Source organism: Carcharodon carcharias, chromosome 2, assembly GCF_017639515.1.
Source record: "Carcharodon carcharias isolate sCarCar2 chromosome 2, sCarCar2.pri, whole genome shotgun sequence".
Lineage (NCBI taxonomy): Eukaryota > Metazoa > Chordata > Chondrichthyes > Lamniformes > Lamnidae > Carcharodon > Carcharodon carcharias.
The window spans coordinates 237,023,767-237,041,408 of NC_054468.1; the positions used below are offsets into that span (position 1 = coordinate 237,023,767).

Sequence of the window (17,642 nt, forward strand, 5' to 3'; positions counted from 1 at the left end):
GAGGCTCCGACGCTCAAGGGAGACAGTCAATAATATCTGTCAGATGATTGGGCCTGAGATCTCTGCCAGCTGTGTGGGTGGACACCCCATGCCAGTGGCTCTGAAGGTCACAGTTGCCCTCAGCTTCTATGCTTCTGGCTCCTTCCAGGGCTCGGTGGGTGATCTTTGTGGTGTCTTCCAATCAGCTGTCCACACTTGTGTCAAGCAGGTTACAGACGCTCTGTTCAGACGGGCATTGACCCTCATTCACTTCCCCCGTGTCCAGGGTGCTATAGACTGTACACATGTGGCCATCAAGGCACCAGCAGGTGAGCCCGGTGCCTTCGTCAGCAGGAAGGGCTTCCACTCCATGAACGTGCAGATAGTGTGTGATCACAGGATGCTGATTCTACAAGTCTGTGCAAGGTACCCAGGCAGCTCCCACGACGCCTACATCCTCAGACACTCCCAGGTGCCGGGGCTCTTCAGTGCTCCAGCCCGGATTGATGGATGGCTGCTGGGTGACAAGGGCTATCCCCTCAGAAGGTGGCTCATGATGCCTCTCCACCATCCAAGAACAGAAGCTGAGCAGCGATACAATAGGAACCACGGCACCACAAGGGCTGTGTTGGACAGAACCATCAGTCTTCTCAAGATGCACTTCCGATGCCTGGACCATTCAGGGGGTGCACTCCAGTACCCCCCAGAGCATGTGTTGGTGATAGTGGTTGCATGCTGCACTCTCCACAATCTTGCGCTGGAAAGGGGGGACACAGTGGACGATGAAGATGTTGACGCAGTGGCTGCAGCTGCACACGATGAGTCCAGCAGTGAGTCCGAGGATGAGCACACACAGGGAAAAGCTTAGGGGGTAGACGCTGACCCAGGCATACTCCAGGGAGGCAGCGACACCTGGGAGGCTTTAATCCAATGAATTTACAGCTAGCACAGCACAGATGGACCACCAGGACAGGCCTGGGTTGCAGGCTCCATTCTCGATACCTGAGTGCAAAGTCTGCCTGGATAGGAACAGTAACTAAGGGCCTTGTGAATAAAGCTGAATGTCCCACAAATCACTCATAACATTATTGATAACCATCCACCTGCAGAAAAAAAGAGGCACCCTCAGTCATGGTGACATTTGAATGTAATATTACAACAAAAGGAATTTAAGCAAATAAAACGACAAAGGTGTTAAAGATCACAGCAACTCACAGGGCAGAATTTTGCCCTTGGTTGGCGGGCGAGCAGCCAAACTTTGCCGCTGAAGCAGGCCCCGCTGCCATTTTAAGTGGACGCCCAGCGAGCTGCCTGATGGGAAGTGCTATGTGCTCCCTGTGCGGGGGAGGGGGAATTCCCCATCTGTCAAAGTGTGCACTGCTCCCTGAGGCTAAGTCCTGTCTCAGGGACATCAGTGAAAGTGTTACAGAGTTAAAAAATAGAAAAATTAAATAATTATTAACATGTCCCCCTCATGTGACAATGTCACATGCGATGGGACATGTTAATAAATATCACATAAAATTTATTAAAGTTTTTAAAACCTACATGAAACCTCATCCCGCCAGTGGATGAAGTTTCATGAATAATCTGGAGCCCCCTGGGGTTCCTGCCACACCACACCCACCCCCCACCCCCCACCCCCTCCACCAGCCTTAAGGGAGGACGGGCAGGTCTTTAATTAGCCGGTCAATGGCCTCAATTGGTCATCGACAGGTCAGTGGGTGGACAGCTGATTTCACTGTCCGCCCGCCTGCCTAAAAATTTAAAGGGACTGGGATGACATTGGGGGTTCCTCCCAACCTCATCCTGCATCATACTCCCCTTGGCGAGTGGGCCCCGCCCCCAAATCACCGACAGGAAAATCCTGTAAAGGCCACATCTCAGGCCAACACAAGATCACCAGTGACATACCCGGGGAGGGCCTAACGTGTCTTATGCTCACGTTTCCGGGTGCTGCATCTTGGTGCTGTCCCCTCGCTGGGAGTGGTACCTGAGCCAGCCTGCTGACCCTCCTGTCCTATGACCTTGGTGACCGTCCTCTGGCCCATGGAGTCTGCGCTGGCCCCGCCTGGGAGGGAGCTGCCAGTTCCACAGCTGGCACCGGATGCTACGGTCACTGGCAGAGGAGCTGCCGCCCTCATCCAGAGGGCCCTGAGAGGTGCCCACAGAGATGCCAGGCAGCTCCTGCATCAACGTGAGGTCGCTTCGGACCTCCCTGCTCACTGTGGATGAATGGGCACCGAGCTGGGAAACTAGATGCCCACACCATCTCCCACACTGGCACTGACCAGCTGAGGTCAATGCCGATGTGAGGTACTTGCTGGTCCGAGCGTATCCCCAGGAAGCCCTGATGGGTCTCCTGGAGGAGCCTCTCCACGAGAGTCGCCACTGTCTCCATGGAGGAAGCATGGCGCTTAGACATGTGGCTCATTGCTTTGGTGATTGTCCGTGTGGACTCCTCTACCATGGACACTAAGCCAAGCACAGCCTCATGTGTGTCCAGCAGATGCTCCCGCACACCCGGCTGCATTTCCTGCACCTGCTGCATCGTGGACGATTCCAGAGGCTCATCATCAGACACCGACTGAGCATGTGCCTGGTCCCCTGCTATCCTCCAACTGCTGGCACCATGGGCACTCTCTGTCTCTGCCAGCTCCTCCAGCGACTGTGAAGTGCCCTCACCGCTGTGCCCCGGGACACTAGCCGATGTTCAAATTCCAACTGAGGTGCCAGTATCTGTGCTGGTGCCTGCCTGGCAGAGATGGTGTGACGCTGGTGGGTCAGAGACCTCAGGTGTGAGAGGGGGTCTCTGCTGCTCCTCCTCCCGGCCCTGCTCTGATGATGCTGAAAGGAAGAACAAGGACATTGGATCAGTTAACGTGGAGACAATGTCAACGTGAATCCCTGTCCCCCAGATCATTACACGCTCATCCTTCCATAAACAATGGTCAAGTCATGTTGCAAACTCCAATCACTGAACATTCAGCACTGCCATGGCTGCTGGGAGAACAATGGTGACCTCAGTGCTGGACAAACCTGCCCGTGGTACCCCAGCCTCACCGACACTGGTGGACCTGGGAGCATGGGGCCTCTCCAGATCCAGGGCCTCCTGCACAAACCGGCTGAGAATCGCCAACTGTGCCGGCCCTCCGCCAGTCCTCACCCGCTCGGTGGCATTATGTACATTCTTCTCCTGAAAAGGAGGGAAGAGCATTGATTAGTGCAACTTGTACCTGGAATCTCTTCACGGTGGCCCACCCCAATCAGAGTGGGACATTGCAGGGCTCCAGTGTCTCCTCACCCGGCAGCTGCTGAACACTCACACAAAGATGCTAGTCCTGTCCCCCCAACCCCTTGGCCAAATGCTGCCGACACCACATTAGGCACCACATAGCAAGGAGGTACAAGCAAGTGGAGCACAGAGGAGAGCAGATCGATCGGTGGCAACACCACCTTGAAGCTCTCCTCCCAGCATCTCATCACCCTGACTTTGACATGTCCAGGAGTTCCAGCTCTGTGCCCAGGTGCAGCTCCTCCAGGTTACCCCCAAAACACTCATGTGGGTCTCAGTGTACCACATGCTGCGGGTGCAGAACCCATCTCTTCACCACCCTCTCAGGGTGACCTCGGCATGGGCAATATCTGCTGGTCCACCCAGTGAAGGACACATGGCGTCAATGATTCAATGTAGTCCCTACACTCAGACTTGGGGAGGGGGGGTAGCAGGGGAAAGCCTACCTGCTGGGTTAAGTGACCAATGCCAACATGGTCCTCACCCTTCCTGAGCACATGAGGTTATTGAAGCGCTTGCGACACTGGATCCAGCTGCTCCGCACCACATGACAGGAGCTCACCACCTCCGCTACCTCCTCCCAGGCATGTTTCACCCTGTGAGGGAGCCTCCTCCTCCAGTCCTGGGGTACGAGGACCTCCCGCTGTGCTGCCACCCCCTGGAGGAGGGCAGCAAGGCAACCATCAGAAAAATGAGGGGCACAGCTGCCCCCCCCTGCCCTCCCCTCCTGCCTGGCCTGCTCACCAGCAGCGCTCTGGGAAGACCTTCCACTGGCCACAGTTCACAGCCTTAGAAAGGCAGCAGCAGCTTTTTAAAACAGGCCGCCCGGGTCACCATGGGACCTGGTGGTCACTGCAGACCCCCTGCCGCCGTCCGCCCACTCCCGCTGTCCTTGGGAGCCCTGATTCACGCTGGGCGGGCGCGGACCTGATGGTGGACGGCTATCAGGCCTTCGCCCACTCCCTCATGGCCCATCCAACAGGCAGAAAATTGAAGATACCAAAGGCCCGAATGTGGCTGTCAGCGAGCGGGGGCAGGGATGGGGCTCGACACGCCAACACGCAAAGGGACACGTGATGATGTCAGGCGTGTGTGCCGACCCCATCGCCCGTCTTTTAGATAGTTTGTTCAGTGGGCGCGGGCCAGAAGCAGCTGTGCACCCACCGAACTGCCAACGACCGATTAGGGCCATTGAGAAGCCAATTGAGAAGCTGTTAACAAACGCTGACCCGTCCAATCTTAAAGCTGGTGGCAGGTGGAGAGCCCAAACGGCCTTCGCCTTTTTCAGGGAACCACACCCATGGGCGGGACGAGGTTTCCTGAAGGTTTTTATAAAATAATTCATTAAATTTTCACACGGTTCACAAACCTGCCCCGGCTCCTGTGACACTGTCCGCATGATGGGACGTGTTCAGATTCATTTCTTCCTTCTTTATTTAAGAAGTTTTACTGTCAGTTTAATCACCCAGCGGCAGCTCTGCGTAAGCGCCAAAGAGCGTAGGCGCCGACTCTCCCTCCTCCCCCCACACCCCCCCCACCCCCCCCCACCCACCCCCGCCACCCCCCACCCGCACAGGTTGCGTTGAGCACTTCTGGCTGCGCGTTACACTGGGTGGGCCTTAATTGGACATCTCCGCGCCCGCCCGACACAGGTTAAGGTGCAGCTCGGCATTGGATTTCTTTTCGTGTGACACCTGTAACAAATATAACGTCTTTTATTCAACAGGGGCCTGTAAGAAAATAATCAAGGGTCAAATGACAGAAGTGAATTATTTTCTTATCTATTATCTGGCAACGTGTCGCTTGGACAGGAATATTCACGTTTTCTGCATCAGAAATTCTCTCACACATGTTGCAAAATTAAGATCACATATTGACTTGCATAATCACTCATTTATATCTATATTTCAGGCTTTTTTTTTGTTAAGTTTCTGCTACCTTCTGTTTGACAGTGTGTTGTGGTCAGTGGTGAACTTGGCTGCAAGGTCTCTGTGGGTTTTCACACCATAACTTGGTGCGATCTGAGAGCTATTCTGGTGCAGCAGATGCTACAGAGGATCTGGAGCCCATTAGCAGAGTGAAAGCAACTGTGTCTCCCAAAGCAAGCAGGTTGAAGAAGGCAGGGTCTGAACCAAGAGGTGCCTGTGAAGGATATGTAATTCAATGACAAAGCAGGGAGAGGATGTGAAATAAAGCAAAGGAAAGAAAGATGGAACTGAGAGAGAGAGAGAGAGCAATAAAAAAGACTGAAAGAAAGAGCGAAAAATTACTTTAATTATTTTCTAAATCTTCAACAATAATTAAGATGTGAATGAATGAGACTAGTAGGAGTTAATTTTCAATGCCAGGAGTGTTCTTTGGCAGCAATTAAGACATACCACGCCTTTAAGAAAAATTCACTTAGACTTGAATGAACAAACGCCAACATTTTCTGGGAGTTTTAGTTTCTATCATGTAAGTACAATAATTCACCCCGCTCCATGTATTGCAATGTCGGGATTCCAGTAGAGCAAAGTTTTCGAGGAGCAAGACATCTCAGACAGAAACTTCCTGACTTCCATAATTAACAGCACATCGACGGAATTTGCTTTCTGATTCACATTTTAACAGTGGTCAGCCCTGGCAGTTTCATTGTTGTTTGTAAAATCTGGCCCATTCTATTTGAGATTTCTCAATGCGAACCAACTGCTCCAGTATCCATTGTGTTTATGTACAGTCTGTGGAAACTCTCAGATAGTCTCATATCTCCATCGTGAAGCAGACGCCTGGTTATTCTTTGAAATGTAGCAATTTCCCTTTATGTAACTAACAGGTTTTTTTACAAAATGTCCTGTTCTGTATAACATCATCAATTACTGTAGACGAACGGTGTTCAAACCATATGAGTCAATTGTATGTACTTAATACAACAGAGAAATATTCTGAGCTTTAAAGCACAGGACAAGTTACAGAATGTGTATGTTGTATGTGTGAAATGTGTAACCTAGGCAGAATGTTCATCCTTTTTAAGGACTTTGTAGCTGAAATGTAAGGACCTAAAAACATAAGAAATAGCAGCAGGAGTAAACCATTCAGCCCTTTGAGTCTCTTCCACCACTCCACACATCAGCATGTATTTTAGGTTGACACTGCAGTGCAATTGCTGAGGGAGTGCAGAGGGAGTGCTGAGGGAGTGATGAGGGAGTGCTGAGGGATCACTGAGGGAGTACTGAGGGCGTGCTGAGGGATCAATGAGGGAGTACTGAGGGAGTACTGAGGGAGTGCTGAGGGAGTGCTGAGGGAGTGCTGAGGGAGTACTGAGTGATCACTGAGGGAGTACTGAGGTAGTACTGAGTGATCACTGAGGGAGTGCTGAGGGAGTTCTGAGGGAGTGCTGAGGGAGTACTGAGTGATCACTGAGGGAGTGCTGAGGGAGTGCTGAGGGAGTGCTGAGGGAGTGCTGAGGGAGTACTGAGTGATCACTGAGGGAGTGCTGAGGGAGTGCTGAGGTAGTACTGAGGGAGTGCTGAGGGAGTGCTGAGGGAGTACTGAGGGAATGCTGAGGGAGTGCTGAGGGAGTACTGAGGGAGAGCTGAGGGAGTTCTGAGGGAGTACTGAGGCAGTGCTGAGGGAGTACTGAGGGAGTGCTGAGGGAGTGCAGAGGGAGTGCTGAGGGAGTGCTGAGGGAGTACTGAGGCAGTGCTGAGGGAGTACTGAGGGAGTGCTGAGGGAGTACTGAGGGATCACTGAGGGAGTGCTGAGGGAGTACTGAGGGAGTGCTGAGGGAGTACTGAGGGTTCACTGAGGGAGTACTGAGGGAGTGCTGAGGGAGTACTGAGGGAGTGCTGAGGGAGTACTGAGGGAGTACTGAGGGATCACTGAGGGATCACTGAGGGAGTGCTGAGGGAGTGCTTAGGGAGTACTGAGGGATCACTGAGGGAATGCTGAGGGATCACTGAGGGAGTGCTGAGGGATCACTGAGGGAGTTCTGAGGGATCACTGAGGGAGTGCTGAGGGAGTGCTGAGGGAGTGCTGAGGGAGTACTGAGGGATCACTGAGGGAGTACTGAGGGAGTGCTGAGGGAGTACTGAGGGATCACTGAGGGAGTAATGAGGGAGTACTGAGGGATCACAGAGGGAGTACTGAGGGATCACTGAGGGAGTACTGAGGGAGTGCTGAGGGAGTGCTGAGGGAGTACTGAGGGAGTACTGAAGGATCACTGAGGGAGTACTGAGGGAATGCTGAGGGAGTACTGAGGGAGTACTGAGGGAGTGCTGAGGGATCACTGAGGGAGTACTGAGGGATCACTGAGGGAGTACTGAGGGAGTACTGAGGGATCACTGAGGGAGTACTGAGGGATCGCTGAGGGAGTACTGAGGGAGTACTGAGGGATCACTAAGGGAGTACTGAGTGATCACTGAGGGAGTGCAGAGGGAGTGCAGAGGGATCACTGAGGGAGTACTGAGGGATTGCTGAGGGAGTGCTGAGGGAGTACTGAGGGAGTACTGAGGGAGTGCTGAGGGAGTACTGAGTGAGTACTGAGGGATCAATGAGCGAGTACTGAGGGAATGCTGAGGGAGTACTGAGGGAGTGCTGAGGGAGTGCTGAGGGAGTACTGAGGGATCACTGAGGGATCACTGAGGGAGTACTGAGGGAGTGCTGCACTGCAAAAGGTGCCATCTTTTGGTTGAGATTTTAAATTGAGATGCTATCTGCCCTCTTGTGTGAATGTAACAGATCCCATGGCACTATTTGGAAGGAGAGGGGAGGGAGTTCTGTTTGGAAGGAGAGGGGAGGGAGTTCTATTTGGAGGGAGAGGGGAGGGAGTTCTGTTTGGAGGGGGGGGGGAGTTCTGTTTGGAGGGAGAGGGGAGGGAGTTCTATTTGGAAGGAGAGGGGAGGAGTTCTCCTTTAACACACTGGATATTTATCCCTTAAACAACATGAACAAGACTGGTTATCAGGTCATCGTAACATCTTTATTTGTGGGATCTTGCTATGTACAAATTAGCAGTTGCAGCAGAGTGACCAGCATCACTAAAAGCACATCTCAGTGACCTGTCCGAATGTCTCAGAGAGCGGGAAGACTGTGAAAGACAGCAAACCGAAGAAGCATTCGCTTTATAATAACACCGTTCAATCTGTTCACAGAGATGTTCTTTCATCGCATATCGGAAATAAATAATAATCAATGTTTCTATTGGATTACAGCTGGGTGAAGGGGAATGTAATTATGCTGAGCTTCAATTCCATCGTCGAGACACCGTCCAGCCGACAGTGATAATTGCTGAAAGTACCTCGGAGTATGCTGATGTGAAACGTACATTGAACTGAAGGCATTCTACAGGACAAATTAGTCACTGGGACAAGTTGCAGTCAGGAAAAACTCACCCAGACATAATCACCCCTGTGTTACCTGCGCATTGGGACAGATTCAATCTCCCTCAGATCCATATATTCCCAGACCCTGATATTACTGGACAGTCAGACCCTCCCAGACCCTGATATTACTGGACAGACTGAAATTGCTCATAGGCAAATTTTGCGGTGATAGCACTTTATCCATTAAATCAGGTCTGTAATTCTTCTATGAATGCATTATTTTCTCTATGAATATTGCCACTACCATTTAATTGATAAACATATGCTGCATTTGTAAATGCTTTTTGTTGACTGAAATATTTAGAACGACTTTCGCTTTTGCTTTGCAGTATTAAGGACTAGTAACTGCTGGTACTGGTCAGACACTTTCCCCCTCGGTGCTGGTCTGAATGGTGAAGAGATTGTTGGGTGTATGAATTAGTCTGGGTTCAAATCTAGACGCTTCCATGGATGGACAGAAATCTCTAGTCCACCGCCTGCTGGGTCCATGAGAACGAGTTTGAATGAGACACATTTTTATGGTTGGCAGCCGCAGATCCCTGGGGATTCCTGAGCTGATTGGTGTTGGTGACCAAGTTGGAATCAGCTGATCTTAGCACCCAGGAGCCCTTGCTGAACGCAGTGTAACTGTGATCAAAGGGCCAATTACCAGAGGCCCAGGACACTGGGAGAGGAGTTTCTCAGGGCGATGACCTGGGCTTAACTGTCTTCAGCTGCTCAATATCACCTTCCCTCTGTCAGAATGTCAGGATCTGCCAATGATTTCACATCCCCCCCCACCTCCCCTACCCACCAACCGACCCCCTCCTATTCACAAGTCCCCGGCTAATGATGCCAGCCTATAGTTAGACCTGGTTAACATCCGTTCTTTGGCCGATGTGGGAGATAACATTTGCATCTTCAAACACCCCAGTTACCGACTCTTGATCTTTAACGGGACCAACACCATGAAAATGATACCATGAGCACCCTGGGGTCACCTTTGAGCAGAAGCTGAGCTCAGTAGTTACGCTGCTGTGGCTACAGCAGGGCAGAGGTTGGACAATCTAGGACAACTGGTTCACCTTCTAGACCCTCAAATCTTTTTTCATGAACTGAAAGTCACAGCAGGAGTAACATGAACGCTCACCACTTGCCCGGATGGGTCAGCCTGCAACAACGAGAAGCTCTGCAACATTCAGGGGCAGAACAGTTCACTTGGTGGGCGGTCCTGCTATGAAACTCAGTACCCATCCCTTCCACCACCAGCACACCATGGTTTGAGGCCTACATGATGCACTGCAGCAGCTCACTAAGATTACTTGGACCACATTGCCCTCTCCTGATATCTCTACCATCAAGAAGAACATTGTGGGAACTTCTTCAATTCCAAATTGCCTCCAAGTCACACACCATCCTGGTTTTTTTTATATCAGCATTCCTTCATCATCCATTCATTGGAATTCCCCAGCTAACAGCACCCTGGGAGTACCATCAGCACACAGACAGCGATGGTCCCAGGGTCACAGATCTGAGGGTAACTGGGAACTAAATTCTCACATTTCAAGAATGCAAGTACTTTGGATAAATTTATTTATGTTTTTGGGAAAAATCATTTTTGACAGTTTGATATCTTTCGAATCTTAATTTTGTACATGAGAAATTTTATATACTGGAAAATAAGATGGTAGAGAAAATGTATTTTTGTGATTCGTTAGGTTTATGTTTCCAATCCTTTCCTCCACCTTTTCCCTTCCCTGGGTTCTCCCCCTTTTAACTCCTCCCTTTCCCACTCTTTGCCCAAACTTCTTTTGTCTCTCTGTACTGCTCACCCTTCCATTATTTCCTCCCCTCTCTCTGTGGTGTCCATCCCTTCAGTTCATTCAGCCTTCATGGTTTTGACAGTGACCAGCCCCAGCTGTCTGTTTTTGATGGTTGACCACCTCTCTGGATGAAACAGGCAAATGGCAATTTGGCTTCAAGGCCTTACCAATGTATTCCTTAGCCCTGCCCCTGTCACTTCATTCTCCAGAAACCTGGGCAAATTGGAAATGCTGCAGGACATTCTGAATGGGGGAGGGTGAACAGCCAGATGTCGTGGTCCATGTCGGGAACAATGACATGGGGACAAAGAGAAATGAGGTCCTGCAAGCAGACTTTAGGGAATTAGGTAGGAAATTGAAAAGCAGGATTTCAAAGGTAGTAATCTCCGGATCACTCCTGGTGCCACACAGTAGTGAGCATAGGAACAGAAGGATAGAGCAGATGAACGTGTGGCTGGAGAGATGGTGCAGGAGGGAGGGCTTTAGATTCCTGGGGCATTGGAACCGTTTCTGGGGGAGTTGGGACCTGTACAAGTTACATCTGAACAGGAACGGGACCAACATCCTCGCGGGGAGGTTTGCTAATGCTGCTGGGGTGGATTTAAACTAAATTGGCAGAGGGATGGGATCTTGAAAAGTGGTTCAGAGGGGAGAGAAGCTGAGATGGAATTAGATGTTAAAACGCTAGTGAGTGAGTCTGGAGAGCAGAGGAAACACAGGCTAGATAAGAAAGAAGTGAGTTTAGGAAGGCCAAATGGAATATATTTGAATGCAAGGAGCCTACGGAATAAGACAGATGAGCTGAGGGCACAGATAGGCACATGGGAGTATAATATCATATTATCATGATATCATATAGCTATGACCGAGACTTGGCTGAAAGGGCAGCTCAATATTCCTGGTTATTGGGTATCCAGATGAGATAGAGAGGGGGATAGAAGAGGAGGGGGGGGGGAGGGGCATAGTATGGATCAAGGGATCAATTATAGCAGTGAGGAGGGATGATATCTTGGCAGGATCATCAAATGAGGCCATATGGGTAGAAGTAAAAAACACAAAAGGGGCAAACACGCTGTTGGATGTGTGCTATAGGCCCCCAAACAGTCAGGGAGAGATAGGGGATCAAATATGTAATCAAATTTCAGAGAAGTGTAAGAATAATAAGGCAGTAATAGTCGGGGATTTTAACTACCCAAATATTAACTGGGATCGTTTTAGTGTGCAAGGTAGAGAGGGAGCAAAATTCTTAAGTTGCATCCAGGAGAACATTTTTAGCCAGTGCATAGAAAGCCCAACAAGGGAAGGGGCAGTTTTGGGCCTAATATTCGGAAATGAGCCCAGGCAGGTGGAAGGCGAATCAGTAGGGGTGCACTTTGGAGATAGTGACCATAACTCAGTTAGATTTAGGATAGTTATGGAAAAGGATAAGGTTGGACCGGGAATAAAGTTCTAAACTGGGGAAAGGCTAATTTTACTAAGATGGGATACAATTTGGCCCAAGTGGACTGGGAGCAGCTACTTGCAGATAAAACTGTGTCAGAGCAGTGGGAGGCATTCAAGGAGGAAATAGCGAGAGTACAGGGCAAGTAGGTTCCCGTAAAGAGAAAGGGGGGACCAAGTCCGGAAAACCCTGGATGTCCAGGGACATAAAGGTTAGGATTAAGAAAAAAAGAGAAGTTTATGGCAGATATTGAGGGCTCAATATGGCAGAGTCCCTAGAGGATTATAAAAAGTGCAGGGGGGAACTTAAAAAGGAAATTAGGAAAGCTGAGAGAGTGCATGAGAAAGCATTGGTGGGTAGAATAAAGGAAGACCCAAAAGGTTTTTTTTTAAATATATAAAGTGCAAGAGAATAACTAGGGAAAGAGTAGGGCCAATTAGGGACCATAGAGGTAATGCGTGTGTGGACCCAGAAGTTGTGGGTACAGTCCACAATGAATACTTTGCATCGGTCTTCATGATGGAAAAGGACGACACAGGTATAAACATCAGGGTGGAGGACTGTGAAATATTAGAGGAAATTAACATAGAGAGAGGGGAGATACTAACAGGTTTAGCGGCCTTAAAAGTGGATAAATCCGCAGGTCCGGATGAGATGTATCCCAGGCTGTTGAGGGAAGCAAGGGAAGAGATATCAGGGGCCCTGACAGTAATTTTCAAATCCTCTCTGGCCACAGGTGAGGCACCAAAGGACTGGAAAACTGCTAACGTTGTCCCATTATTAAAAAAGGGAGGAAGGGACAGGCCAGGAAATTACAGACCAGTCAGTCTAACCTCAGTGGTGGGGAAGTTACTAGAAAGAATTCTGAGGGACAGAATATATCTGCACTTGGAGAGACACAGATTAGTCAGGGATGGTCAGCATGGATTTGTTAAGGGAAGGTCGTGTTTGACAAATTTGATTGAATTTTTTGAGGAGATAACCAGGAACGTTGATGAGGGTAATGCATTTGATGTGGTCTACATGGACTTTAATAAGGCTTTTGATAAGATCCCTCACGACAGACTCGTTAAGAAAGTAAGAGCCCATGGGATCCAAGGCAAAGCGGCATGTTGGATCGAAAATTGGCTGAGATGCAGGAAGAGAGAGTGATGGTAGATGGATGTTTCTGTGATTGGAAGTCTGTTTCCAATGGGGTTCCGCAGGGCTCGGTGCTGGGGCCCTTGCTGTTTGTGGTGTACATAAATGATTTTGGACTTAAATGTAGGGGGTATTATCAAGAAGTTCACGGATGACATGAAAATTGGTGGGTGGTAAATAGTGAGGAGGATAGCCGTAAACTGCAGGAGGATATCAATGGACTGATCAGGTGAGCAGAGCAGTGGCAAATGGAATTCAACCCAGAAAAGTGTGAGGTAATGCACTTGGAGAGGGCTAACAAGACAATGGGTTACACCATGAATGGCAGGACCCTGGAAAGTACTGAAGATCAGAGGGACATTGGTGTGCATATCCACAGATCCCTGAAGATAGCAGGGCAGGTGGATAAGGTGTTCAAGAAGGTATATGGGATACTTGCCTTTATTAGCCAAGGTGTAGAATAAAAGAGCAGGGAGGTTATGCTGGATCTGTATAAAACGCTGGTTGGGCCACAACTGGAGTACTGTGTGCAGTTCCGGTCACCACATTATAGGAAGGATGTGATTGCACTGGAGGGGGTGCAGAGGAGATTTACCTGGATGCTGTCTGGGCTGGAGGGTCTGAGCTATGAGGAAAGATTGGAAAGGCTGGGGTTGTTCTCCTTAGAGCAGCGAAGGTTGAGAGGGGACCTGATAGAGATGTATAAGATTATGAGGGGCATAGATAGGGTGAAGAGGAAGGCACTTTTTCCATTAGTAGAGGGGTCAATAACCAGGGGGCAGAGATTTAAGGTAAGTAGTAGAAGGCTAAGAGTGGAGTTGAGGAGAAATCTTTTCACCCAGAGGGTGGTGGGAGCCTGGAACTCACTGCCTGAAAGGGTGGTTGAGCCAGATACTCTCATAACATTTAAGTAGTATTTAGATATTCACTTGTGTTGCCATAGCCTCCAGGTCTATGGGCCAAGTGCTGGAAAATGGGATTAGTGTAGTCAGATCTTTGTTAACCGGCATGGATATGATGGGCCAAACGGCCTCCTTCTGTGCTGTTGACATCTATGAGTCTTCAAAACCATGCTGACTTTCCCCGATCAATCCTTGCCTTTCTCAGTGACAGTTTATCTTGTCTCTCAGAACTGTTTCCAATAATTTGCCCACCACCGAAGTCAGGCTGACTGGTTTACAATTTTCAGGCCTATCCCTCGCACCCCTTTTAAATAATGGTACAACATTCGCTGACCCCCAATCCTCTGGGACCTCGCCTGTATCGAGTGAAGATTGGAAAACCCGCTACACCACCTGCACTGTTTCCCCAACCTTCCTGCTTTGCACCTTGAAGCTGAGGAACCCAAGAATTTCTAGCCTAGTGGTGTCAACTGATGAAGTCGGCTGTTATGTTCTGGGCTGCTGCTGCTGGGTGCCTCACAGCTTTAAGCTGCTGACTGGGGGCCTTAGACTTGGGCTTGGGACATTCATCGCTTTGCACCTTCACACTCACATCTAATCATATCGTGGCATACACGTCACCCAAGTATTCTTAGAATAGCACTAATAATTATAAAAACAGAAAGTTAAATGGTGAGGAAGTGGCTGAAGTTATTTGCACATCCGACAGTTTAGATGAATTAGAGGTGGTGACCGTGGACTGTTTGATCGTTCACCACAAGAGGAAGTATTTTATTGTTGTATTCTGTTTCTGCAGTTCTCTCTCCATGGTGTTTTTCTTTATTCCTTCGTGGAATACAAGCATCGCTGGCCCATCCCTAATTGTCCTTGAGAAGGTGGTGGTAAGCTGTCTTCTTGAACTGCTGCAGTCCATGTGGTATAACACCCAAATAAACACTCACAAAATGAACTGTGATCTGCATGCCTGGTCATGATGTCTCAGCTCAGTTTAACCACATTACTGGTTGGCATTGATTGACATGTGGCAAACATGGATTTTACTGCAAAAACAGAATTACCTGGAAAAACTCAGCAGGTCTGGCAGCATCGGCGAAGAAGAAAAGAGTTGACGTTTCGAGTCCTCATGACCCTTCAAAGAACTGAGTAAATATAAGGAGAGGGGTGAAATATAAGCTGGTTTAAGGTGGGGGGCGGTGGGGGGGAGAGAAGTTGGGGGGGGCGGTGTGTGGTTGTAGGGACAAGCAAGCAGTGATAGGAGCAGATAATCAAAAGATGTCACAGACAAAAGAACAAAGAGGTGTTGAAGGTGGTGATATTATCTAAACGAATGTGCTAATTAAGAATGGATGACAGGACACACAAGGTACACTGCTTGTGTCCTTGGTGTACCATCAAGATCTAACAGGGGTTGGTGCAGGGTAAATCTGACTGCCTTTAATCTTTGCCAAAGACCTCAGTACAGTCTCTTATATTGCTCCATGCTGTATGAGTCATCCTGCAACCTCTGAGTAAAGCTGTAAACCCACACAGTGAGAATTGGAACCATTTGACTTTAGCTCATTGATGAGATCCTGCAGAGTTGTATATTTAAACCTGAGCTCTTTATTGTTGATCTTTAATTATTTAAAGTTTCCAAGTTACTATCATGTATGAAGCTGTTACTGCCATACAGTTAGGCTGCTTACAGAGTGCATTCCAGAGAGTTCTGTGAAAGTATGTCATGTGACTCAAGAAACAAGGTCCCTAGCTAACATAAATAAGGCCCCAAGCTAGCATATTTTTTAAGGGAGTAACCAGCTTAATCAAGAGGGACATCACAGCAGGAGAACTCAGACCCGTGATATGCTCCTCCTGCAGGATGTGGGAAACTGGTGACCTTATGTGTGGAAGGTGTGTCCAAATGCACATTCAAGTAGCTGGATTTCAGAGCTGGAGCTGCGGCTGGAGTCATTGTGGAGCATCCACGATGCTGAGCAAGTCATGGATAGCACGCTTAGCGAGGTGGTCACAACACAGGTGAAGATTACACAGGCAGAAAGGGAATGGGTGACCATGAGGAACAGTAAAAGACTCAGGAAGGTAGTGCAGGAGTCCCCTGTGGTCATCCCCCTCTCTAACAGATATACCACTTTGGATACTGTTGGGGGGTGAGCAGTGGGGGGGTCTCTCAGGGGAAAGCAACAACAGACAAGTTCACGGCACCATGGGTCGTTCTGCTGCTCAGAGGAAACTTTGGGAGGAAAACAAGTGGCAGGGCTATAGTGATCGGGGATTCAATAGTTAGGGGCACAGACAGATGCTTCTGTGGCCGCAAACGTGAATCGAGGATGGTGTGTTGCCTCCCTGGTGCCAGGGTCCAGGATGTCACGGAGCATCTGCAGGACATTCTGGGGAGGGAAGGTAAACAGCCAGTGCTCGTGGTACAGATTGGTACCAACGACATAGGTAAACTAAGGGATGAGGACCTGCAAGCTCAGTACAGGAAGTTAGGAGATAAATTATAAAATGCAGGACCTCAAATGTAGTAATCTGAGAATTACTCCCAGTTCCACGTGCTAGCGAGAGCAGGAATAAGAGGATAGACCAAATGAACATGTGGCTGGAGAGATGGTGTAGCCGGGAGGGGTTCAGATTCTTGAGGCACTGGGACTGGTTCTGGGGAAGGTGGGACCTGTACAAACTGGACGGGCTGTACCCAGGCAGAGCTGGGACCAGTGTCCTTGTGGGGGCTTTTGCTAGTCCTGTTGGGGTGTATTTAAACTAGTGTGGCAGGGGGATGGGATCCCAGGAGTAGGATCAGATAGGTCAGATTCAGATCAGAAAAATGGAGGTAGGACATTAGCTAGGGACATTGTGATTGACATGGAGTTACAGGAGAAGCAAAGTTTATAAAGTGTCGAGCAAGGGAAATTGATGGGGTTAAACAGTTTATTCTTCAATGCAAGGAGTATTACAAACAAGGTAGATGAGTTAAGGACACAGGTAGACACATGGCAGCAGGATGTCATTGCTATAACGGAGACCTGGCTAAAGGAGGGACAAAACTGGCAGCTAAATATCCCTAGTTATAGAGTCTTCAGGCACGATAGAGTAGGAGATAAAAAAGGAGGGAGGGTGGTAGCACTAATGGTTAAAGAATCAATTCCAGTTGTGAGAAGGGATGATATCCTAAATGGGTCAACAAATGAGGTTTTATGGATTGAGCTTAGAAATAAAAAAGGAGCAGTCACACTACTGGGATTATAGTACAGACCCCCAAACAGTGAAAGAGAGATAGAAGAACAAATATGTAGGCAAATTTCTGCTTGTAAGAACAAGAGGGCAATAATAGTAGGAGGCTTCAACTATCCTAATATCAACTGGGATTCAAACAATATAAGGGGCACTGAGGGGGGAAAATTCATGCAGTGTGTCCAGGAAAATTTTTTCAACCAATTAGTGACAAACCCAATGAGAGGAGATGCAATTCTAGACCTAGTCTTGGGGAACGAAGAAGGGCAAGTGGGTGAAGTGACAGTTGGCGACCATAGCAGGGACAGTGATCACAATTCAGTTAGATTTAGCATCACCATGGAAAAGGACAGAGATAAGGCAGGAGTAAAAGTCTTGAACCGGGGGAAGGCAAATTTTGCAGAAATGAGAAGGGACTTGGCTGAGGTGGACTGGACAGCACTGCTGGAGGATAAAACAATGGAAAACCAGTGGGAAGCACTAAAAAGCGAG

The 17,642-nt window shown here is 48.9% G+C and overlaps 1 protein-coding gene across 1 annotated transcript in view; it reads left to right on the forward strand.

Annotated features, from left to right (window-relative positions):
• LOC121272188 overlaps positions 1-8,912 on the forward strand; it is a 57,592-nt gene extending 48,680 nt beyond the window's left edge. Inside the window, exon 8 of the mRNA XM_041178708.1 lies at positions 8,464-8,912. Within this exon, the coding sequence (XP_041034642.1) occupies positions 8,464-8,586 (123 nt within the window). The 3' untranslated portion in view covers positions 8,587-8,912. The remainder of the gene's footprint in view (positions 1-8,463) is intronic.
• Positions 8,913-17,642: the final 8,730 nt, after the last annotated feature.